The sequence below is a fragment of the Acomys minous genome, assembly GCF_964271855.1.
Source record: "Acomys minous genome assembly, chromosome: 3".
Lineage (NCBI taxonomy): Eukaryota > Metazoa > Chordata > Mammalia > Rodentia > Muridae > Acomys > Acomys minous.
This window is the reverse complement of record NC_140485.1, coordinates 3,385,586-3,410,112: the sequence shown is the minus strand read 5'-3', so window position 1 is coordinate 3,410,112 and position 24,527 is coordinate 3,385,586. Positions and strand designations below refer to the sequence as shown.

General features: G+C 46.0%; 1 protein-coding gene across 5 annotated transcripts in view; it reads right to left on the bottom strand.

Moving 5' to 3' along the window:
• RALGAPA2 (Ral GTPase activating protein catalytic subunit alpha 2) overlaps positions 1 to 24,527 on the bottom strand; it is a 279,884-nt gene that overhangs the window by 215,487 nt on the left and 39,870 nt on the right. For all 5 annotated transcript variants that reach the window (XR_014778094.1, XM_084776127.1, XM_084776128.1 and 2 more), the window contains exons 4-7: positions 12,484 to 12,541; positions 4,525 to 4,568; positions 2,126 to 2,303; positions 790 to 905 (exon numbers count right to left, since the gene is read on the bottom strand). Coding sequence is in view for 4 of the 5 variants with exons in the window: in XM_084776127.1 (XP_084632253.1) it covers positions 790 to 905; positions 2,126 to 2,303; positions 4,525 to 4,568; positions 12,484 to 12,541 (396 nt within the window). In the remaining variant the exon portion in view is untranslated. The remainder of the gene's footprint in view (positions 1 to 789; positions 906 to 2,125; positions 2,304 to 4,524; positions 4,569 to 12,483; positions 12,542 to 24,527) is intronic.

Genomic DNA, 24,527 nt, shown 5'->3' with positions numbered 1-24,527 from the left:
GCCCTCTCCCCGTAGCTCGGGGAACAGCTCAGAGGATGGGGTAGAAAGTTCTAAAGGTCAGGAAGGACAATGGCAAAACAGCTGTCTCCTAGACATGGCAGGGCTGTCACAGCAGCTGTGGCTGCCTACATAAGGCCAAGCAAGTCAACCCTCTGAAATGGACAGAGGAGGAGCTTTTGGCAGGTGTCAGCTGCTGGGTGAAAGACATCAGTTTTCTTCAGCAGTGTGGCCCATGGTAGGCTAGTCACAGTCCAGTAGGCGGCCCTACACCCATGCCCATCTGGGCAGCTCTACCTGTGCTTGGTGGGTTATCTTAAAGAGGAGGAGCTGGGGGGCGGGGGGGTCATACTCAGGATGCAGAGGCAGGCAGAGTGCCAGGCCAGCCAGAGCTGCACAGTGAGGCTCTGACTAAAAAAAAAAAAAGGTGGGGGGGACAGTCAGAGAGAGAAGTGAAAACGATCTAAATACGCTGCATTTTGTGTATGAAATCACCAAAGGGTATGTGTGTGTGTGCGCGCGCGCGCGCGTCTGTGTCTGTGTACGCACGCACGTTGCATGCACATCTTAAGTAAAAATATCTTAAACACTTTACACAAAAAGTGCTCACAACAAGTCTTGCTGAAGTGGCCCAGAAACAACCCATGCCCCTGCGTTTAATGAATCACTATACAAACTTGTCTCGGGGAAGGGAATACAGGAAGGCAATACAGACACAGAAAGAAAAGAGACACTAACTCTCCTTCCTGGAAAATAAGCCCGTGGGGGAAACAGCCACGATTTGCCTCTGACCTGAATAACCATATATTTCAAGAGTATTTGAAGAAAAAAGCAGGTCTGGTCCTCAGCGGTCTTCTCCCCTGATACGGCTGGCAGGAGCGGGGTAATTTCTTCTGGGTATATTTTTGCTGAAAGGTAGAAAATAATGAAAGCATATTCACCAAAGTTAAATTTTAAATCAGGATTTTTAGACAGTCTCTATTACAACATGCACTGAGATGCTGAACGTCCCTGACTGAAGCCCAGATGTTGCGTCCACTGAGGGCCAGGGCAGCAGGCCACACGGCCTCTCTCCCTCTGGGCCATTCTTTCAAAATCTTTCTCAATCAGCATAAATCCAATTTAATGATGTGTTACACAGTAAGTTGACACTCACAGGACACAAACAGTGCAACAAGACCAGTACTGTCCTTCTAGAAACGCTACACGGTAGAACACAGCTGGCAACATAAGATGAGTGGCCTTGTAGAGGGACAGTGGTGACGGGAACAACACATTGTGGTGTGGCACAGCAGAGTTACATTTCACTAGCTGACAAAAACACTTGTTATCCACACAGTTGAGGTAAAATCCCTTAAATAATTCACATATTTGCTAACAACTACCCCCTGGATCCCATTCCTGTTTCTGTCACTTCAGAAATTTTCTTATTATAATTTAAAAGAAAATAGGCTCCAATATTTTTTCTCCTTTTTTGCTTGTTTGTTTGTTTGCTTGTTTGTTTTTAAGAGAGAGTCTCCCATACAGCCCAGGCTGACCTCAAACTTATTAGATAATCAAGGCTGACCTTAAACTCTGGACACTCCTGCCTCCACCTCCAAGAGTTGGGATCACGGCTTACGTCACCATTCACTTACCCCAAGCTTTTTATTTATTTATTTATGGTTTTTTTTTTTTTGGTGGTACTGTGGGTTGAACTTATGGCTTGATTATGCCTTTAGGAATCCTCTGTGAACCACAAATAATAATTCCTCTTTAGGCTTCATTAGAATTTCTATTCAAGAACATCAAAACCCCTCAAGCTCAAGAGGAATTTCAGGGACCAGAGAGATGGCTCAGGAGTTAATTGCACTCGCCTTGCTGCTCTTCCAGATGACCTACGTTTGGTTCCCAACATCCATGCCAGATAGTTCACAGTCACCTGTAACCTCAGCTGGGGGATCTGGTGCCACCTTCTGGCTTCCTCAGGCACCCATTCACATGAGGCACACACTTACACACACACACACACACACACACACTTTCTCTTTCTCTCTCTCTCTCACATGCACGTGCGTACACACACACACACACACACAAATAAAAATTAAAATAGAAAGACTCATTTGAGCACGTCACGCCTGCTTACCATCAACTACCCCAGGGCTAGGGTTGATGAGTGTCTCCAGAGTGCAGGGCCCCCTGGATGACAACACTGCTGGGAAGCCAGGCACCAGGCAAGCGAAAATCAGCACCTGCTCTTCTGCACAGTTTGTCTGAAGTGCTTGAAGCCACAAAAGAAACAGCCTGATCCCTTCACATCTTATCTAAAAACAAAATTAAAGGCAACGGAAGTCAAACATTTAACACATATGTGTAGAAAATGCTTTGCAGTATAGCACCAGTCTTAAGAAAAAAGAAAGCATGGGGAGAGGCAGAGGAGGGGGGAGGGGGCGTAACGGTGGTATAACATGTATAATCCCAACACTTGGAAATCTGAGAAAGGAAAGCTCAAGTTTCGGGCCAGCCTGAGCTTCAAAGGAAGATGTTTACTACTTGTATTGTCCTTGGTTGGTGCCATAGTTTGAGCAGAACCCCTGGGCCCAGATCTGCCCATCATAATGTTCTTCTTGTAGATTTCTAGGACCCTCTGGATCCTTCTATTTCCCCATTCTCCCACGTTTCTCTCACTTAGAGTCCCAATAGGAGGTCCTCCCCTCTGTTCCACTTTCCTGGTAAGTGAAGACTTTCATGGGACATGCCCCTTGGGCTAATGTCCAGGTATAAGTGAGTATATACCATTTGAGTCTTTCTGCTTCTGGGTGAACTCACTCATTATGATCCTTTCTAGTTCAATCCATTTGTCCAGAAATTTCGGGAATTCCTTGTTTTTAATAGCTGAGTAGTATTCCATAGTGTATATGTACCACATTTTCTTTATCCATTCTTCTACTGATGGACACTTAGGCTGTTTCCATGTTCTGGCTATTATGAAAAAGGCTGCTATGAACATGGTTGAGCAAGTGTTCTTGTTGTGTGGTGGAGCATCTTCTGGGTATATTCCAAGGAGTGGAATAGCTGCATCTTGAGGAAACCTTATTCCCAGTTTTCTGTGATAGTGCCAGATAGATTTCCAAAGTGGTTGTACTACTTTGCATTCCCACCAGCAATGAAGGAGTGTTCCTCTCTCTCCACATCCTTGCCAGCATGTGGTGTCGCTTGAATTTTTTATCTTAGCCATTCTGATGGGTATAACATTGAACCCCTACCCAGATCTAGCCAATGGACAGGACATTATCCTGTGGAGACTGACTTTCACATGAACTCTGGTGCCCCATATTTGACCACGTCCCCTTGATGGGGAGGCCCGGTGGCACTCAGAGGAAGGATAGCAGGCTACCAAGAAGAGACTTTATACCCTATGATCATACAGGGGGAGGAGGTCTCCCTCAGTCACAGTCATAGGGGAGGGGAATAGGGTGAAAGTGGGGGGGGGGAATGGGAGGATACATGGGATGGGATAACAATTGAGATGTAATATTAATGAATTAATAAAGAAAAAATACCTGCAAAAAATTTTTGTCTCTGTTTAAAAAAAAAAAAAAAAGCAAGATTCTGGCCACTTCCAAAAACCAGAAGGAAATAAAAAGAAGGGAAAGGAAGGGAGGGAAGGAGAGAGATAAAAGTATCATTAAAGTGCACAGGCTCTTCCCTTAGTGACGAGCAAGGATGCAGCACAAAGGCTGAGAGCTTGGGCACTGGAGCAGGGACCTGGGTTCAAATTCACCCTCTACTGCTTTCTAGCTGTGATGCATGGAGAGTCATCTGACTTCTCCAAGTCTTAGTCGCCCGTCTGTGAAACGGCAGGATTAGTGAGTTAATACGCACAAGGCTCCTCACGCAGTGGAAGTCTCCCACCCAACTATCAACAGCACATCATTCTGTAAGGCAAATCTCGCCATCATCAATGCCCAGCTGCCTCTGGGAGCAATGGCAGAGACGCTGCCCTTCCACACTCACACTGGGAGAGAACAGAGCAGAGCTTCAGTCATGTTAGCATAATGTTCTTTGGCACTAAGTCTCTGCAGACGTGGCTGAGAGCCGTGCGTGCTTTGCAGCTTCCTTGCCTCATGTCTACACTGGGCTCCTTCCCACACCTTCACCATGACCTGAATGGTGAGCAGCACCCAATAGAAAATGTCCCGTCTGAACTCTACACTCACTTCTATCTCTACCCTATTTTTAGAATTCAAAAACACGCATCGCTTCTTTTCAGTATTCCTAAATGATTATAGCAATGTCAATAAAAGAAGATACATAAGTAAATGGGAATAAAAAAAGGGTTTTCAGATGCCAGTGAAACAAGTTGGATGAGTTCCCATGGCCTTTAGTCACAACCACCATAACTCAAGTTCCAGACGATACAATGCACACATGTGATGCACATACATATGTGCAAGCGAAACACTCATACATATACAATAAAATAAATAAATCTAAAAAGAATTTAAAGAACTATTCTATTATACTTTTGTCAAAAAGGATTACCTTAATAGAATTTCCAGTGTGTAGAAGCTTCTTTAAAGTTGAGCCTGGAAGTTTAAAACAATTGATTAGAAAGAGTATGCAAGTAAATATTTAAAGCACATAAGGTAATATTTACTCTATATTTATTTTATTCTACTTTTTATTTCTGTGTGTATATGTGATGTATGTGTGCATGCATGTTCATGTGTCTACACTGATGGTGGAGTTACCCTGAGAGCCAGAAGAGGGCACTAGACGGATCCCTGCAACTGGACTTACAGCCAATTGTAAGCCACCCACTATGTGGGTGCTTGAAACCAAACCTGGGTCCTCCGTAAGAGCAGCAAGTGTTCTTAACATAAAATATATGTTTAAAGATCAGCTTCAGAAAGAAAAAAAGCATGCCTTTTTAAAAATATATAAGACTGACCTTCAAAGGCACACATCATCACAGGAGAAAAGTTGTTTGGGTTTTTTCTCCCTTTGTTTTGTTTTTGCTTTTTGAGACAGGGTTTCTCTGTGCAGCCCTGGCTGTCCTAGAACTCACTCAGCAGATCAGACTGGCTTCAAGCTCAAAGATCTACCTGTCTTTTCCTCCCAAGTGCTAGGATTAAAGGTCTGTGCCACCATTGCCAGCTGAAAAAAGATTTTTTTAAAGATAGCAGTACTTTTGATTATGAGACCCTTTAAATTATTTTTAAAGAGTGCAAATGAGGTTGGAGAGATGGCTCATCCATTAAGAGCACTGGTTATTCTCCCGGAGGTCCTGAGTTCGATTCCCAGCATCCACAAGGTGGCTCACAATCATCTATAGTGTGATGTTATGCCCTCTTCTGGAATGCAGGTGTACATGCAGGCAGAGCACTTATATACATAAATTAATTAATTAATTAGTTAATTAATTAATTAAAAGAGTTCAAGTGATTGATACTCCTACTACAGAGACACTGTGCACCTGTTTCATTGCTGCTCCATTTACAGGAGGTAGGACATGGAATCAGCCTATCAGCCTAGCTGTCCATCAAGTGATGAATGAATAATAAAAATCTGGCACATATATACATTGGAATCTTGTTCAGTTTAAAGAAAAATAAATTTGCAGGTAAATGAGTAGAACTGGGGGAAAAAATTAGACTGAGTGAATCACCCAGGCCCAAAAAGACAAAAGTCTCATGAAACGAGAGGCCCCGGACGGCCCCAAACAACACCGTTTTCCCTTCTTCTTGGTTGTCCACCAGAACGAGATGATAAGACCCTCTTAGTGAAGAAATCACACACCTCAGGTGTAAGAGAAAGAGGAAACCGTGCTGGAACTGAGCTGGGAATGGCCTCCTGGTTGTGTAGTTTTCACAGTGTCACCCACCTCCAGAGGGTGTGAGGTAACACACTCATGCACTGTCAGGCCTGACCTCTGTGAGTGTCCTGGGGCTATGAACTAGAGCGGGCACAGCTTGTCTGACAGGTGAGCACGACAGTGAGTAAGGCTCGCAACTGGCTAAGATGGTTGATTTTTTTTTTTCTTCCAGGACACTGCATAGGTCCTTCCAGGAGCTGTGGCTTGCACTGGTGGTTGCATCTGTAAGGGCAGGGAGCTTCTGCGGCCTCTGACAAACAACTTACAAGGAGGTATTTCGTACAGATACCCATATGCTAACAAAGGGCAGGAAGCCGCTCACAGATGGAGAAGAAGGGCCCAGGGAGAACACGCCATGAAAAAAAGCAGATGAGACAACATGGCAGCAAGCTGGCACAGTCCAAAGAGAGGGGTCCTGAATCACGTCTAGAATTAGAACTAAAGAAAGAAAGGCCATGACCTCGTCTCCGTGTTCCTGAGGATGCAGAGGAGTCCCCAAGAAAAGCAAGGTTCAGATGACAAGGAGGTGAGAGAAAAGGCCACCCGTGGGGTTGCTGCTGAGCCAGGAGAATTGGCCCCGCTCCCAGCGCATGACCCAGCCATTCCTTCATGAACTGAGACAAGTAAGGCCCTGGTTAGCTCATCCAGACCACGAGGCACTTATGAGAGAGTCCTAGTGTCAGGTGTACCGGAGGCCCAGCCTTGAGGGGAGAGGGAAATGGGAGGGACAGCAACTGCACGGGAAACAGGAAAGGTCCTCCACTCAAGCTCCTCAGAGGCAGGACCCGAGGGGCAAGAACTCAGGAACTGCTTGTTATGTTCACACGCCCCACAGTGTGGAACACACTGGTAAGCCCACGCATACACCCAGCGACAGTGTGGAACACACTGGTAGGCCCACGCATATACCCAGCAACAGTGTGGAACGCACTGGTAGGCCCATGCATAAACCCAGCAGCAGTGCTGAAAAGTCAAAAATAATTTTTCAGTTTACTTATGCACTTGGTTTTTACACTATAGGAGAGAAACAGGTCGGATAAGTTAGACTTAGTAATGACATATATAAAAAACAACCAAATACTGCACAGCCCTGCATTTTTCACTGAGTCTTATCCCTGCAAGATGAAAGATTGCTTATGTTTAACACTTGCTCTAAAACACCTTAAGTACAGCTTTTCAGCCATTAAACAAACAGCCATCACTGCACTGTAAACCAGGCAGAAACCTCTCTGTGGATGCTCATGAACGGAAACCTATTTCAAAGAAGGCACTCATGGAACCTAAGTCCTGTGTTGATGTCATATGGGCACACAAGGAAGTTGTACAGCCTGCTTTCACTTCAAACATCCCTGTTCTGCTGCCATCACCTTTTTTCACACCATTCTCTGACAGCTTTCATTTACTGTCAAACAGCTGCTTTAGCCACTGCAATTTACAAGCTTAAACCTGACTACAGGAAAAGCTTCAACACGTCTGCATTTTTTATCAGCCGTGGAACTTTCCCAACAGTCAGTCAAGGTTACCATCAGTTAGCAGAGCCCCTCTATAAACCTGGAGAATGAACCCATGTTGACTTCATACTGAAAACAGAGCTGAAATATGTTTCCCACTTCACTGGTTTACAGCAAAAAGCTAGTTTTAAATTGTGCGTGTGCGCGCATGCGTATGTGTGTGTTGTAAGTCAGAGATCAACTTGTCAGTTTTCTCTCTGTAAGTCTCAGGGGTTGAACTCAGGTCATCTGGCTTGGTGGCAAACATCTTTACCATCTGATCTGTTGCACTGCCCCTCTGATAAAAAATAAATTAAAAGTAAAACCTAAGCTGGACAAGGTGGCACACATCTGTAATCCCAGCACTTGGGGAGGCAGAGGCAGGCAGATCTCTGTGAGTTCAAGGTCAACCTGGTCTACAAAGCAAGTACAGGACAGCCAAGGCTACACAGAAAATCCCTGTCTTGAAAACCAAAAAATAAAGCCTAAAACAAGGACGAAGTGCAAACTATTGCTTCCCTTTAAAAATTGTTTTAAGAAAAACAGAATGCCTCTGGTTGCTACTGACAAGCAAAATGACAGGACAAGAAGTAGACATCACATGGCGGCAGCTGCTGATAAACTGTGGCCACCAGGGTAGACTGAAGAGCTGAGAGTGGAGTTGCTTTATTTCAGGGTTTTTGTGTAGTGAATGTCAGTTGTAACAGGAGACCATATGCTGCACTGTTACAACATCAAGTTCTAGACCAGTATCTGTACAGCACAGTCTTCCGTTGGCAAGGATGCCAGGCACTGACTGTCAAGAACGCAAGGGCACCTGGGAGACACAGCACTCAAGTCATGAGGCTGTGCTGGTCATGATGTACCACACTCCTCAGGCACCTGGGGCTCACTTACAGTTTCAGTTTCTACTGTTAACTCAGTCAAGACCTCAAGTGACAAATAACTGTTTAACAAATTCAAGTTAACTAGAAAGGATGCCAGAGGCAAAAGACATACAACATAAATATGTATGATGACAAATTAACAACCTCTTACCAACAATCCTAAGATCCAAAAGGCTGTGAAGTGGGCCACATCGGACCGGGGCTGCTTGGAGCTTGGTTACTCCATAGTCACTAAACATTCAGGTTTAAATCCCAAAACCAATAGCTTACTTTGTTTGGCCGTTGCCTAGCCCTGTAGGAGTGTTACAAAGACATTAAGTCCTGCAGATGTCCTCAGTTATTTGTAACTGTACATCAATACACACAGTGACAATCTAAACTTCAAAATAAAGGGCTAGAGAGAGGCCTTAGCAGTTAAGAGTGCTTACTGCTCTTATGAAAATCGGTCTGATTGCCAGGCGTGGTGGCACATGCCTTTAATCCCAGCACTCGGAGGCAGAGGCAGGTGGATCTCTGTGAGTTCAAGTCCAGCCTGGTCTACAAAGGGAGTCTAGGACAGCCAAAGCTCCACAGAGAAACCTTGTCTCGAAAAACCAAAAAAGAAAGAGAGAAGGAAAGAAAGAAAGAAAAAGAGAGAGAGAGAATCGGCCAGATCATAACAACCTATAACTCTAGTTTCAGGAGATCTGACTCCTTCTTCCGTCATTCATGTGTGTGCACGCCTAAAAATAAAATAAATCTTTACAATTCAAAACAAGTCTGAATCTAAAGTATATGTAGCCTAAAGATGTAGGCCTCTAACACATGCCAGTGAGTGAATACTAGATTTGATTAATCCTGTAAAAATATCTTTAAAACCTCTACTTGCCTTGAGCATTAGGCATATAAGCATCAGTGATAAGTAAGAATGACTTTATAGGCAAATGATTGCACATCAACAGCCCTACTACTCCACCACAGACAGCACTGCATGTCCCACAAGTAAGAGCGCAGTGACTCCATGGCTCAGAAGCTGAGGCCTTTGCGCTCCCAGCTCAGAAAGTCCGAGGCCTCTGCTCATCCTTGATTTGATGTTACCAAACTGGGTAAACAACAAATTGTGTCAGAAATTTTAACTCATTTCCTGACATTGGACAAAATTAAAGAATACTACTTAGTGCCTAGAGGATTTGTAAAGTTTCACAACACAATCCAAATTAATCTTCAGAGTGTCTAGCATGTTTTACTCACACGGAGATGAGCCCACTAATCTTCAGACAGTCTGAAGTGCTATCTGAAAACAAACAAGCAAGCAAACAAATGTGGTCTTCCTACTAACGTTATAAACCAAATTAGAGACGGCTCCTCCTGAACAGCCAAGACCCAGGCTCTCACTTCTCATCCCGCACAATGGAGCTCAGATCCCCAGGGCGCCTCTTTAGCTTGTATTTGGCATTTTTAAGAAATTTACCTGACTTTACATATGTAATTGCAAGGCTTCAGTTAAGCAGACATGCTAGAGCAAACTTGCTCAGATGCTTATTTGAAAGATTTAAAGATTAAGACACTCTCTCAATATAATGATACAGTCACAAGCTCCACGGGTGTACACAATATACATACTTTATCTTCTTTAAATTTAAATTTGTAACACAACGCTAGAATTCAGTTTCTCTAAGAGTTTACCTGTTTTCACAGAAATAATCCTAAATTAAATTTGGAGCTCTGAATTTTGGAGTATCTACTGATCTCCATCTTTTTAGGTTCTGGACTTTGTACATGTTGCTCTCCCAACCAGGAAGCGCTGTCCACCTATCAAGGATCGGGTAGAAGGGTCCTCTCTTGAAGGGTCTCTCGACTCTCCTGGGAGGAACTCCTGGACCTTCCGGCTCTCTTCCCACTATATTCCCCTCACAGCAACAATCACACTGCAATTACTTTTCTCATCTATCTACCTAAGGGACAAGAGGCCCATCCAAAGCAAGAATGGCGACATGCTCTTCATTGCTGACCCCAAAGGATTGTCTCTCCCTCAATAAATATTGTACTGCATGACTTATCAAATAAAGTAAAATTCTACTCCAAGGTTCATTCATTCCTCCAACGCAGACATCCAATATGGATGAAACACTGTATCATGTGGCAGATTCTTACAGGTAAAAGGACCGAAGCAGGAACTCTTTAAAACACGTGCAGGATTCATAATGGATAGCCTAGAATGTTCCAGTTAGGCTGGGCATTTTAAATTGTAACTATGCTGTCAGAAGTAAAGAGCTGGGCAGAAGGGACGGCACTAACGCTGTGTGAGTCCGGCATCTCAGATAGCCTCTGAATTCTGTGTAAGACGATGGACACCCTTTCTCAGTGGGGTTCCCTCTCTGCCTAATCTGGGGAACCCCAGAACCTCTAAGGAGCATCACATAGCCCTCAGGGAAATGACAAGGCCAGACCTTTCCTGATGAGAACAGTTCAGCAAGCTCCTAGGGATTCCTGGAGACTCCCACCCTATGCTAATGAGATGTCTTGACTTTCAAACTCGGACCTTTAACTGTACCTGGAATTCCTCCTCCACCCACAGGATAATTAAATACTGCTTTCCCCCTCTTATGATAGGGCTGTGTTGTTACATGTGAATCAAGTGTCTCTGGCACCCCTAGCTAATCAAACATACTCACCCGCAAATTCCCTCCTACTGCTCCCTGATTCACAAATCACTCTACTCCTTCACCATGACTGGCTGAGGCTCAAGGAGGGTTTCTCCTCCTCCTTGAAGGCCTCCACAACTTCTGGAGTGTCTGAAGCTTGGCTGCCCGTCAAACACGCTGCTGGCAGCCATGAGATCCCGAGGTGCACAGGCACAACACGGTCAGGAAGCTGCTGAAGCCCACCCTGTTGCTGCTGTGTGGTATGTATATCGGTCGGTTTTGGGCTTTCACCCACACCCCTGCCGTCAATACTGTAGATTAACCAGTCCAAAGAGCTGTAACACTGGGGTACCATCACAGGCTTTTGAAACACCAGAGTTTCACTGCCATCTGGTACCAGAAATCTCATTTTGCTTTTTGTTGTTGTTTTATTTTGTTTTGAGACAAGGTTTATCTCTGTGTAGCCTTGCCTATCCTGGACTTTGTAGACCAGGCTGGCCTCGAACTCACAGAGATCCGCCTGCCTCTGCCTCCATGCTTCTGAAATCTCATTTTAAAAGAGCGAACTGTAACACCTGGTGAATGTTCATCTTCCCGGTGAGACCGCAGCCTCGCCTAACACATGGCCTCAACCTGAGCACTCTAAGGTTCCTGAGCAAAAGGGAACCTAGGATCCCATGGGTGGGTTCCTCTGTTCTCATCTGGACCGGCCAGCTGGAGAAAAGTGCACATCCCTTTCCCACCTGAGGCTGGAAACACAGCACCTCCACCAAAACAGCCCAGACTGCTACCAGATCAAAACAACAGCCGTTTGCTTTACTTTAAGTTCCCTCTGGCTGCCACATCTTAAAGTATTCAAACAAGGGAATTTTGAATCAATAATTCAGGCTTGAAGAACAAGTTTCTGTGTAAAGAATATGTACAATTATTTAAGAAAATACTCTAGACCAGTGCTTCTCAACCTGATGCCCACAGGAATACTTCTGTGTGCCTTGTTGAGAGACCACGACGCTCAGGAGGTCAGCCTGCGGCCTGACGCTGTGCATCTTTAACACGCTCACAGGGAGCCCATGGCCTCCAACTCCAAGGGCACATTTAGAGTAAGAAAGAGATTTACCCTTTTAAATTTATCCATTAGAATTTAATACATCTATACAATCTCTTTGATTATTTCCATTTCCCACTCCCCGCTCCAGCTCCTGTTGTCCCCTCCCCATGGCTCCCTTCAAGCCTCACGCCCTCTGCTTTGTTTAACCCTTCCTGCATCCATCCTAGGATGTTAACAGGCTCCATCTTGCGCAGGTCTTGTGTAAGCAAGTGCAGCCACTGTGAGCTCAGGCTACAACAGCCTCCCCACGCTCTGCCGCATACAACCCTTCCACACCTGAGTCTTCTACGATCTCCCCTGAGGCTTTGGTGCAGGAGACACGATAGAGTGACCCTTTAGGGCTGAGCACTCCACAGTTGCTTATCCTCTGCGCTCTTGTGGTGATTTGATTTTAATTACCATGCCTTTTTTTTTTCTTTTTATAAGTCATCTTGACTGTGTTAGCTACATAAGGCATTGCTGAAATCTCAACTGGTAGAAATCCAGATCACTAATATATTGTTTGCTTTTGTCTTACCTATACTCTGGTAATGCCATCGAAAGAAAATTCGTTCAGGTAGAAACTGCAGTATTTTCTACAAAATAAAAAAAAAGATAAAAAGAAACTAAACAACAAATGAAATACATTTTTATGATAGGCCCATATTACTCACTCCCCCCAAAAACACAAATAAATAAATTTTAATTTAAGGCCTACAAGTAGGTCTTAAGATTGTAATTATAAAGCCAAGCATGGTGGCACAGGACTTTAATCCTAACACTTAGGGAGGCAGAGGCAGGTGGATCTCTGTGAGTTTGAGGCCAGCCTGGTCTACAGAGCAAGTCTAGGACAGCCAAGGCTATACAGAAAAAACTTTGTTTTAGAAAAAAACCAGAAAGAAAATTAGTTCCAGGACAGCCAAGGCTCCATTACACAGAGAAACCTGTCTCAGGGGGGCAAAAAAAGGAGAGAGAGATTGTACTTAGGAAAGCACAAACTTCTGAAGCACATGAGGACTAGGCTAATTAAAGTGGCCCTCATTAACAAAAGCCGGCTGCTGGGGGCGGAGAGTCACCGTCTTCAGGGCTGTGCTCCAACAGATGGGCCCACGCCTATGCATATACAGGAAGCACTGCTCAGTGCATGGGTTTAAAACCAGAGCACATGAAGTTGTGAGGGGAAAGTGTGGGGAGGGGAAGTGTGGGGGAGGGGAGAAGGAAGGAATTAAAGGGGAGTCTGAAAGGGAGTAGACCTGATTAAAATGCATTATAATCATGTATGGTTCTCAAACGAGTTTTTAAATTTTTATCATGCTGGAAAAAAAAAATCCAAAAGGTTGACGAGAATGAACCCCTCTCCCCAAACTCTAGAGCACATTCTGGTAAATTATACTTAGATTATAAGAGCCCTTTTAATTTTAATATAACTACTTAACATATTCATTATATTTTTATGAGGGATCAGAGGACAACCTGTCGGTAACAGGATTGGGAGAGAGGTGTCAGGCTCACAGCAAGTATCTTAGCCCACTAAGCCATTTCACTGGCCCAGCAACAACCTTTCTTTTTCTTATTTTTTTTAAAGGGGGGGTCAAAATATATCTCTTGGCATTAATAAAACATTGGAATATCACTGTGGGGTGAAAATCCCTATTCTTGCACCCCGCAGGTCCATGAGTCTGTAACCCCAGCAGTCCTGCAGGGCAGGAGAGGCAGCCAGGAGAGCCTCTGCAAGTTAGCTTGCTGTAAACAGCAGGGTACAACAGGAGAGCCTGCCTCAGCCAGGTGGAGAGCCTGCCTCAGCCAGGTGGAGAGCAAGAACCAACCACTGTCTTCTGCCTCCAAGTACACACCATCTGACCTACAACCACACACATAAGCATGCACAAATGAACATATATGCACACATACACACACACATACACACATACACACAGCTGATTTTTTTTTTCTCCTTTTTGAGGCATCTTTACGAAGCCCTGTCTGTTCTAGAACCTACTATGTAGATCAGGCTGACCTTGAACTCACAGGGATCCACTGGCCTCTGTCTCCTGAGTACTAGGATTAAAGGTGTAGGCCACCAAATACACAAAAGGGAGTCATGAGCAGAAAAACTTTAGGAAGCCTTGCTCTATAGGGCAATAAAAACTCACATGAGCCTTGTCCTACCAAAAGGATTTAATCTTTAAGGCCCTTCCACTCACCCCATCTCACGCTGTGGCTGTGGAAAACAGTACACGGGAGCAAGTGCCCACAGAGACAAGACAGGGAGCAGGGCGCCAGCACCGGCAACTCTGTAACTGGACTACAAATGAGGGACTCATGTCTACTCTGCTGCCAGACCAAACAACTCAAGAGCCACCTATACACAACAGGGCCCAGGTCACTGTCTCTAGTAACAAATTAACAGTAATCTTTGCAAGACAAGTTCTTTGGAAAATACGGTACAGTGGAGTTACAGAAAACAGCTACAGAAGTGTAGAACAGAGAAGGAATGGGAAGGAAGCCGGCCGAGCAGGGGAGCCCCGACCAGCTGCGAGGGGTCTTGGGAGCACGTTCCCAAGCAACTACTAGTGAGCTCCTCTACTCCAGGCTCCTGGAGAAGAGAGTGTGACCAGGGCTGGAAGCCTGAAGGGACTGATGGCAGAGGCTATACGCAGTAGCAGTAGGTGGCAGATGGAGGAAAATCTGAGCACACATCCTTTTGTGTGGCACAGAAATATTTAAATTATTAACTAGGTTACTCTCGTCAGATTAAAGGGCTGGAGCCTTAAGAGAAGTGTACCCTACTTCAGGGCCCAGCTGCTCCCTAGCTTTGTTTCCCACATCAGCTGACAGTGGCTTTGCACAGATGGACGTCTGTCCCTCTGAGGTCCTCCTGTGTTCTGCTGCCTGCTTCCTAACAGTTCGTTTTGCCTGGGCAAATGCACACTTTTCCTGCACTCTCTTTCAAGGAAGGCTCCTGGCTACAAGGTAGGGTCACCTTTGGATCCCATTATTCAAGAAGGTGCTAGGTGAAATAAAGATTTGGGGTGAGCTGGGTGGTGGTGGCACACACCTCTAACCACAGCACTGAGGAGGAAGAGGCTGGCAGATCTCTGAGTTCAAAGCCAGCCTGGTCTATAGAGTGAGTTCCAGGGTACTGAGGGTCTACACGGAGAAACCCTGAATCAAAGGGAAAAAAATTCAGGGTGGGTCTTGTCTTGATCTAATGGCTGACACGACCACTGCTCTCTAGACTTTTAACTTTTAACAGAAACCAAACCGGCACCGAGTCACACTTTTCAGTTTCCAAAACACATATTGATATTCCTCAGTTGGTTTTCTTTTCCTAGTATATAACAGAAAGTACGTTTTAATATGAGAAAACAAATACATCAAATAGACGTGCATAAAGATGTTTCCATATTGTCCAAGTCTGTCACCAAAACCGTCTCTAATTCACTTAAGGGTCAGGTCAGGACAATCATCATTACGTCTCAAAATTATTCAGATGTATAAAATGGGTCTACTTTAAGGATATTAAAAATAAGCTCTGAGGTAAAAATATTTCTCAAAGGACCTCGGAGATGGATCAATAAATAAATTTGCTCGCCACCAAGCCTGACAGCCTGAGTTCAATCCCCAGGACACACATAATGGAAGGAGAGAGTATGAACTTCTGCAGTCAGCCCGACCTTCACATGTGCTCCGTGGTACATGCACTCACACATATACTTACATATATGCGTGCACACACATACACACAACATATTTTTTTAAAAAAGAATATTCCCCAAACGACAGAACTTAATACAAATCGGAGACTGAATTCTTTCTGTACACTAATGTTGTGAGGGCTGTTTCTTATGGATTAAATCCTATAAGGGTCAATAAATACAAAGCCAAGCACAACTACCTAGTCTAAATGCTAAGCCTGTGCCTCAAAGTCCCACATGAAGCCTATCTTTGGTGAGGCAAATGCAATCTGGCATTTCTTGCACTGCAGCTGATATTCTAAGCTGCACTGCTGTGAATGCCACATAAGCTATTGACATCTTGTTTGTAGTTTCACTGGAGAGTAAAAAAAAAAAAATTTCAAGAAAGCCACACGGTGTGAATAAATATTACTTTTCTGGAAAACACATGACTCTGTTTAATGCTCAGTGCTCAGCTGCATCCATATGGTAATCCATTACAGCACACTCAAAATCGAAATTAGGTATTACTGCCGATCAGCACATCGGGGAACCCGTCGTTCTTTTAACTGATTATCCATAGCTACTTCTTCTTCAGAAGCGACTGCATGACCAGGAATAAAATGAAACATAAGCTGGAGTTTTTACAAGATGCTATGGTGAACTTTAAAACTACCAGTCTTCATTTAATTTAGACGGGAAACTTTTTTCTCCAAATTATTACCAGACGATTACAGCACAGCGGAGTCAGTTCACACTCAACGTAAGGTCTGCGTGGGAAGTAGAGCAGCAAAGGAGGAGGAAGACACTGCATGCTACAGCACAGCAGCTAATCTACCAGAAACAATAAGCAACTAAAGCCTGCTCAGTGTGAGAATGGAGAGCTGGGAACTCTTCCCTCACACCAGCTGTGGGCACACTGTGTGCATGGAGAAGATGCTGCCCTGGGAGAAAGCACAAGACTTCATTCGAAAGAGCAGAGGTCCTAGCTTCTTGACTTTGGAAGTAACAGTGTGCAGAAAACTTAAAATGAGAATTGGCCGTCCCTTCAGGAGGGCGTGTGGGCTCAGAAGCACCATGTACAGACCCCAGGGGCACAACCTACAGGACACATCCTTTTTGCTACTGTCTGGTGGATTCTCACCAGTTACTAGAAAATAACTCCGATGTAGACAGAATACACTCACTGGTGGTCAATCCTTGTTTAGAATCCTTAGATTCAAGACAGGGATAAAATAACCAAACAGATAATCTTAAAAATAAAATGAAGCTGGGCTCGGTGGCACATGCCTGTAATCCCAGCAGTCAGAGAGGCAGAGGCAGGTGGATCTTTGTGAGTTCATGGCCAGCCTAGTATACAAACCAAGTTCAGGACAGCCAAGGCCACACAGAGAAACTCTGTTTCAAAAAAAACAAAACAAAGATGAAAAGAAGGAAGGAAGGAAGGAAGTGAATACATCTTATCTCAAAAAAAACAAAAAACAAAACAAAACAAAACAAAAAAACCAAAAATACTCTTTTACTTCTACCGGAAATCCCTTCTACTACATGATACTACTATGACACTACTTACTCTCTCAGCATGCAGTTATGGGGTAAGGAAAGCACAGCTCCATATTGTCTCTCAATGGGATACTGTAAATACCAAACTCTACACACACACACACATGACACACACACATGCACACACACAGCGCTACTTTAACATGGTAGGGTGGTGGCCAGGTAATAGTGACACACTCCTTTAATCCCAGCACTCAGAAGGCAGAGGTAGGTTGATTGCTGTGAATTCGAGTCTAGTTTGGTCTACAAAGTGAGACCAGGGCAGCCAAGGCTACACAGGGAAAACTTGTCTCTAGGGACTGCTAGGGAGGGCGAGGGGCAGAGCAGAGGGCTGCTAGGGAGGACGAGGGACAGAGCAGAGGGCTGCTAGGGAGGACGAGGGACAGAGCAGAGGGCTGCTAGGGAGGGCGAGGGGCAGAGCAGAGGGCTCCTAGGGAGGGCGAGGGGCAAAGCAGAGGGCTGCTGCCTACAGTTAGTAAGTAGTCGGTTCAGTAGACCGCAGGAGCCTCTGGAGGAAGGCCAGCTAACACCTGGCTAGGACATGCAGAACTATACACAAAACATCCCCATTAGGACTAACGTACATTTTACACCCTTTCATCATGTCTTAACACGGCAACTTTCGCAGCTTTGGAAGCAGAGACGAGATACACTTTGTAAGTTCATCTGTTCACGCGCACTAGACATTTCACAAATGCTAACGTTAGTGGCATAAAATTCTGCTGTTAGTGGTGGGCTTTGCACTGAAGCGAGATCAGCTCTAAAAAGAATCTTATTTGCACATATGAAACTCACCTAAGAGGTGTCAGTCACAGCCACAGCTGCTGTGTTAGTCTCCATTTCATGCAGGCTTTTGGTTTTTAGCTAAAAATTACCGTATCTTCCACTCTCTTCCATTTTGATACTAGCATAACTAATTGGCTATCCTTTCCATGCCATTTTTAAATTTTTTATTTTAAAACATTCACTTTGAGGAAGTCTACATAAGCAATAAGAAAGAAATTACAAAGTCCACATAAAATGCTGTAACTTGGTCCCTGTCACCCTAGAAACTTAAGATGTAAGTGTTTCCCTCAATGGGACTAGAGAGTACCTTAGTCCTGCAAGCTAGCTCAGGACTAGACGCGCTGTCAGGTTTGTCAGGTTCATGAGTGAATGCCCCAGGTCTTCAGGATCAGCTGCAGGGAAGACAGCGCTTTTCTTCCTACCCAGTGTCATATGCACGTCAAACACTAGGTGTCACTCTCTAACAACAACAGTGCTATAGGACCACACAAAACAAGCCAGAGAAAATGTACAACACAGCAAGCATCTGTGCAACTCTCTTCTAAGTGTGTGTGTGTGTGTGTGTGTGTGTGTGAGAGAGAGAGAGAGAGAGAGAGAGAGAGAGAGAGAGAGAGAGAGAGAGAGAGAGACCAAGTCATACAAACGAGGTCTCAGCATGTGTGTGAGATCATTGTAAGAGAAGATGTGCTCTGTTCTAACATAACACAGAGTGCTCACTCGTTACTGTCAATGCCCTCTCATTAAGTTTTGATGAGCTTTCTTCCATTACCTCGAAAGTGTGTGCACTTCCTAACTGTCGTCCACATGATCTTCTCTGAGGGTGTCAGTTACCACAGGTCAGCCGCTACCACCCTGGGGTGGGAAGGGCACCTGTGCTACAGCAGATAATCAATCACAAGACTGTAATTTCAGACTTCCACAAACATCCTGTCTCCAGGTTCCCTTCCTCCAAGGTGAACTGAATAATTCATACAGTCTGTGGGGCCAATCCCAAGTTTCTCACCTCTACATAAGGTCCCAATGCATAAGAAAAGCTGTAGTTCTGACATTGGGGCTCTAATTCAAATTATCAATGCACCACAATGTAATAAGAAAATTAATAAGCTAAACATTTATGCCTTTTCTACCTTCCAGTTTGTTGAGTACACGAAAAAAAGCAGGCATTAAAATAACCACATTACAAAAAAGAAAGAAAGAAAGGAGGAAGGGAGTGGGGAGAGACAGGCAGATGGGGGGGAGAGAGAGGGGGGATCTGGGTCCTATGTTTTAACATGTCCCCAGTATCCAGTAAATGCCAGCACCAAGGAGAGATTACAGCAATGAAATCAGCATTCAGCCTACTGGGTGGTATTCATCAAATGCAAAGCAGTGCCAGGAGAATGACAGCCAGCCTGGCTTCGCGGCCCCTGTAGGGACATGTCACGTGACTGCTATCAGGAGAGTCCGTCCCCTACTTTGAGGAACCATGAGAGCCTGAGCCCACTGTCTCTAGCAGCTCCCCGAAAGCAATGAGAAGTCCATGACCGCACTCTGCTAAAGGGGGATGGAGAGCCCACTGCAGCTCCAGGCCCACTGCCCACACAGTGGCTCCTCAACACAGCTGGGTGGGCAAGGCTTTGCAAATGTAGACCCTCCCTGTGATCCAGCACCCCCACAGTCTGTGGAGAGGGAAGAGAGCACACTCCGGCCACCCAGAGAACTGAAGGAAAAGCGGCAGCCTGTGCCTGCGGCTATCCACGCCCTTACTCTGTGCCCTTCAAGAAGCTCAGGTGTCACCTGCACCCTCTGTGCAGCGCACCTGCTGTAATTGCCCTCTCACGTCAGTGCTTCCCAGGCCAGGCTGCCCTTCCACCAAAGGAGGGACAGAGAAGAGAAAGAGCCCCATCCCGCAATGACAGGGTTTGTGGCCTTCAGCTTGCGGTAGGGGTGAGGGGTGAAAGGGGCTGGAGGTGGGGTGGAGAGATTTGCAGTTATATTAATGTCATTTTCATGTCAAGTATGAAAACAAAAGAATGAAATTTGCATGCTTTTTTCAATTTCATGTTTACAGAAAGCTGCTTTGAAGCCTTATTTCTTTGCTCTATAGGAGTTAAGCAATGCTCAGGCCACAGCCACAGCAGGTTGGGACTAACAAAAAACCTAGGAAATCCACTACAATAAAACCCTAATTCTTTCAAGTCCCCACCCCACCGGGACAAACCTACAGTAAGGTGAAAATCTAATGCTGTGTTTAACAAAGAGGAATGAAGTCGCCTGGAGACTCCACTACACATGACATGCATATACATGCATGCAGAAGAACAGCTATACACATAAATAAAATAGGTAAGTTTAAAAGCTAATCAGAGTTGAATCATTTTAAAATTTAGAACAAAATGAAAGAATGAACCTAGGTCTCATACTTAAAAAGGAATTTTCCATGACTTGTTTAGACCTTTCAAACAAAGCTACAGTTGCATATCCGAGGGTTAACAGGCCTGGAAGAGATTGCAAGGCTCAGCCAGTCCTACCCCTGACTGCTAGGCCTGGGAACCAAAGCAAAGAAGGTACCTCGCTCAAGGTCACCAGCTTACTGCTATCAAGGCTGATCTAGAACAAGACATCTCTGACCCTTGTCTCTTTATCATCAAGTTTTAAGCGTGGGTGTGGGTGTGCGGCGGGGTGCTATAAACTGTGGGTGTGCGGTGGGGTGCTATGGACTGTGGGTGTGCGGCGGGGTGCTATGGACTGTGGGTGTGTGGTGGGGTGCTATCAACTGTGGGTTGTGGCGGGGTGCTATCGACTGTGGGTGTGCGGCGGGGTGCTATGGACTGTGGGTGTGTGGTGGGGTGCTATGGACTGTGGGTGTGTGGTGGGGTGCTATGGACTGTGGGTGTGTGGTGGGGTGCTATCAACGGTGGGTGTGCGGCGGGGTGCTATGGACTGTGGGTGTGCAGTGGGGTGCTATCGACTGTGGGTGTGCGGTGGGGTGCTATCGACTGTGGGTGTGTGGCGGGGTGCTATCGACTGTGGGTGTGTGGCTGGGTGCTATCGTCTGTGGGTGTGTGGTGGGGTGCTATCGACTGTGGGTGTGTGGTGGGGTGCTATCGACTGTGGGTGTGTGGCTGGGTGCTATCGTCTGTGGGTGTGTGGTGGGGTGCTATGGACTGTGGGTGTGCGGTGGGGTGCTATCGACTGTGGGTGTGCGGTGGGGTGCTATCGACTGTGGGTGTGTGGCTGGGTGCTATCGACTGTGGGTGTGTGGCGGGGTGCTATGGACTGTGGGTGTGTGGTGGGGTGCTATGGACTGTGGGTGTGTGGTGGGGTGCTATGGACTGTGGGTGTGTGGTGGGGTGCTATGGACTGTGGGTGTGTGATGGGGTGCTATGGACTGTGGGTGTGTGGCGGGGTGCTATCAACTGTGGGTGTGCGGTGGGGTGCTATGGACTGTGGGTGTGTGGCGGGGTGCTATGGACTGTGGGTGTGTGGCGGGGTGCTATCAACTGTGGGTGTGCGGTGGGGTGCTATGGACTGTGGGTGTGCGGTGGGGTGCTATCGACTGTGGGTGTGTGGCTGGGTGCTATCGTCTGTGGGTGTGTGGTGGGGTGCTATGAACTGTGGGTGTGTGGCGGGGTGCTATGGACTGTGGGTGTGTGGCTGGGTGCTATCGTCTGTGGGTGTGCGGTGGGGTGCTATCGACTGTGGGTGTGTGGCGGGGTGCTATGGACTGTGGGTGTGTGGTGGGGTGCTATGGACTGTGGGTGTGCGGCGGGGTGCTATGGACTGTGGGTGTGTGGTGGGGTGCTATGAACTGTGGGTGTGCGGTGGGGTGCTATGGACTGTGGGTGTGCGGTGGGGTGCTATCGACTGTGGGTGTGCGGTGGGGTGCTATGGACTGTGGGTGTGTGGTGGGGTGCTATGGACTGTGGGTGTGTGGTGGGGTGCTATGGACTGTGGGTGTGTGGTGGGGTGCTATGGACTGTGGGTGTGTGGTGGGGTGCTATCGACTGTGGGTGTGCGGTGGGGTGCTATGGACTGTGGGTGTGTGGTGGGGTGCTATGGACTGTGGGTGTGTGGCGGGGTGCTATGGACTGTGGGTGTGTGGTGGGGTGCTATGGACTGTGGATGTGCGGTGGGGTGCTATGGACTGTGGGTGTGTGGTGGGGTGCTATGGACTGTGGGTGTGTGTTGGGGTGCTATGGACTGTGGGTGTGTGGCGGGGTGCTATCAACTGTGGGTGTGCGGTGGGGTGCTATGGACTGTGGGTGTGTGGTGGGGTGCTATGGACTGTGGGTGTGCGGCGGGGTGCTATCAACTGTGGGTGTGCGGTGGGGTGCTATGGACTGTGGGTGTGTGGTGGGGTGCTATCAACTGTGGGTGTGTGGCGGGGGGTTATCAACTGTGGGTTGTGGCGGGGTGCTATGGACTGTGGGTATGTGGCGGGGTGCTATGGACTGTGGGTGTGTGGCGGGGTGCTATCAACTGTGGGTGTGCGGCGGGGTGCTATGAACTGTGGGTTGTGGCGGGGTGCTATGAACACAAAAGTTCCAAGTAGCTACAATGCAGAGAGGTGGAGAATGTAAGAGACTTTAATGCAACAATAAATACCAACAGGTACAAATCACTGCGGGGACACAAAGAACTGAAGCTGCCAGGCTGGGGAACTTTATGGTCTCATTAGGAGGCTAAGGCACAGCCACATGAAGGGATAGCAAGCAAATGTTCACACGCTGTGGCTTATTGCACACGCTCACCTCAGGATGAGCACTCCCCACTCTCACCCCACCAACACTTGCTGGAAGAATTCAGTTTGAAAAGTGAGAGGAAAAGTGTCAGGGGGAAAAAAAGGTTAAGCCCCTGCAAAGAAAGGCACAGCATCTGATAAGCAGCCTGGATCTGAGGGAGCCATGCTCCCGAGAGGGACAATGGCAGATGTGGAGGAAAGCTCCACTGCTACCCAGAGGATGAAGGACTCTGAAGGGCAGGCCAGCCTGGCCTCGTTTTACAGACTATAAAGAGCCCATTCAGGTGTCTAGAACGGTAATGACGAGATTAAAATGGAGTTTAATCCGAGAGATCATTTGGATAAATTTTAGAATAAGGATTCTGAAAATCAAATGTTGTGCTTATCCATAATTTCAAACTCTGTGATGTGTGTGAGTGGGCGGGAGGTGGGGTGCAAGCAGGTAGAATTCTAATGCCAGAACACATGCAGGTTTCGTAAATTAAACCTCTGTGTGTTTTAATCAGGTATGAGAAAGTGAGAAAATCTTTGCTATCAAATTTAAGGAGTTTTCTTTCTTTCTTAACAATATACTACTTGTAAACCACGCTAGTTCTCTGCTGGAAAGGATGGCACTCAAGGTGGCCGGCACAAGGGTCTATATTAGGTGCAGTTTCTTATTTCTGTACTCTTAGCAGAGTACACCTTTGGCCCCACTGAAGGAAGAACTGGCCCTCCTGGGTTAGCTAATTCCTGTAGAAAGGGGCTGAGACCCCCCCCCAACCCCAAATCCTTTCTTGTGTTCTTATGCTCCGGAGCCTCTCCTGATCACTCGGTGGCCAAATACGAACAAGCAGCCTGGAGGCACCTCAAATGACCCTAAATTCTGCTTAGTATGCTCACCTTGCCTTGGCTGTGCTTACTCATATAATAAAGGTTTCTGCCTGCAGTTCTCTCTGTACCTGCTGATTTCACCTCGGTGCCACCCTCTCTGACCCCATGTGACATGCCTCCTGCTCTAAGGAAAGAGAAAGTATAATTAATTAAAACCACTTCCTTCATTACAGTCATTTTTGTGTCAGGGTCCTAGGAACCACTAGGATAGCCTCTTGGGGGCTGCATCTAGATGGTTCTCAAGAGAAGACAATGTGAACTTGAGGCCCAGTCATCCGGCTCCTCACAGGTTAAACAGCCCTTTCCCCTGTGCAGGTAACTCTCTGTGAGTGACGAACACAGGTTTAAATTCCCTGAGCTTCTATTTGATAACCTGAGAAAGGCCACCTAACTCCACAGACCTCCCAACCTTTCTTCTATAAAAGCTGAGCCGTGAAGGTGGAGAGACGGCTCAGTGGTTAAGAGTTCATATTGCTCTTGAAGAGGACCTGAGTTCAGCTCCTAGTACCTACATCTGATAAAAATTCCAAAAGATCTGACGGGCTCTTTGGCTTCTGCAGGTACTACAATCAAATGCATGAACCCACACAGACACATACACACATTTGTACACACACACACACACACACACACACACATATATATACATAATTAAAAACAAAAATAAAATAGTTAAAAACTGAGAGGTACTGGGTATGTACATCAAAGCCCTAATGTGACCACCACTAGCAGGAAAACAAACAAACAAACAAACAAACAAACTAGGAAGACATAATCTATTCCAGAAGGAAAGGGTTAAACAGAATGGCCCTTATAAGACAGATTCTGGTCAATATAAAATGGCAATTAAATTCATGTTTTGAGATCCTGCATCTCCATTAGAAACATCCAGCAATGACAAACAAATGTTCTTAAAAGAAGAATAAATATCTAGTCATAACTACAATAGCAATAAAACAA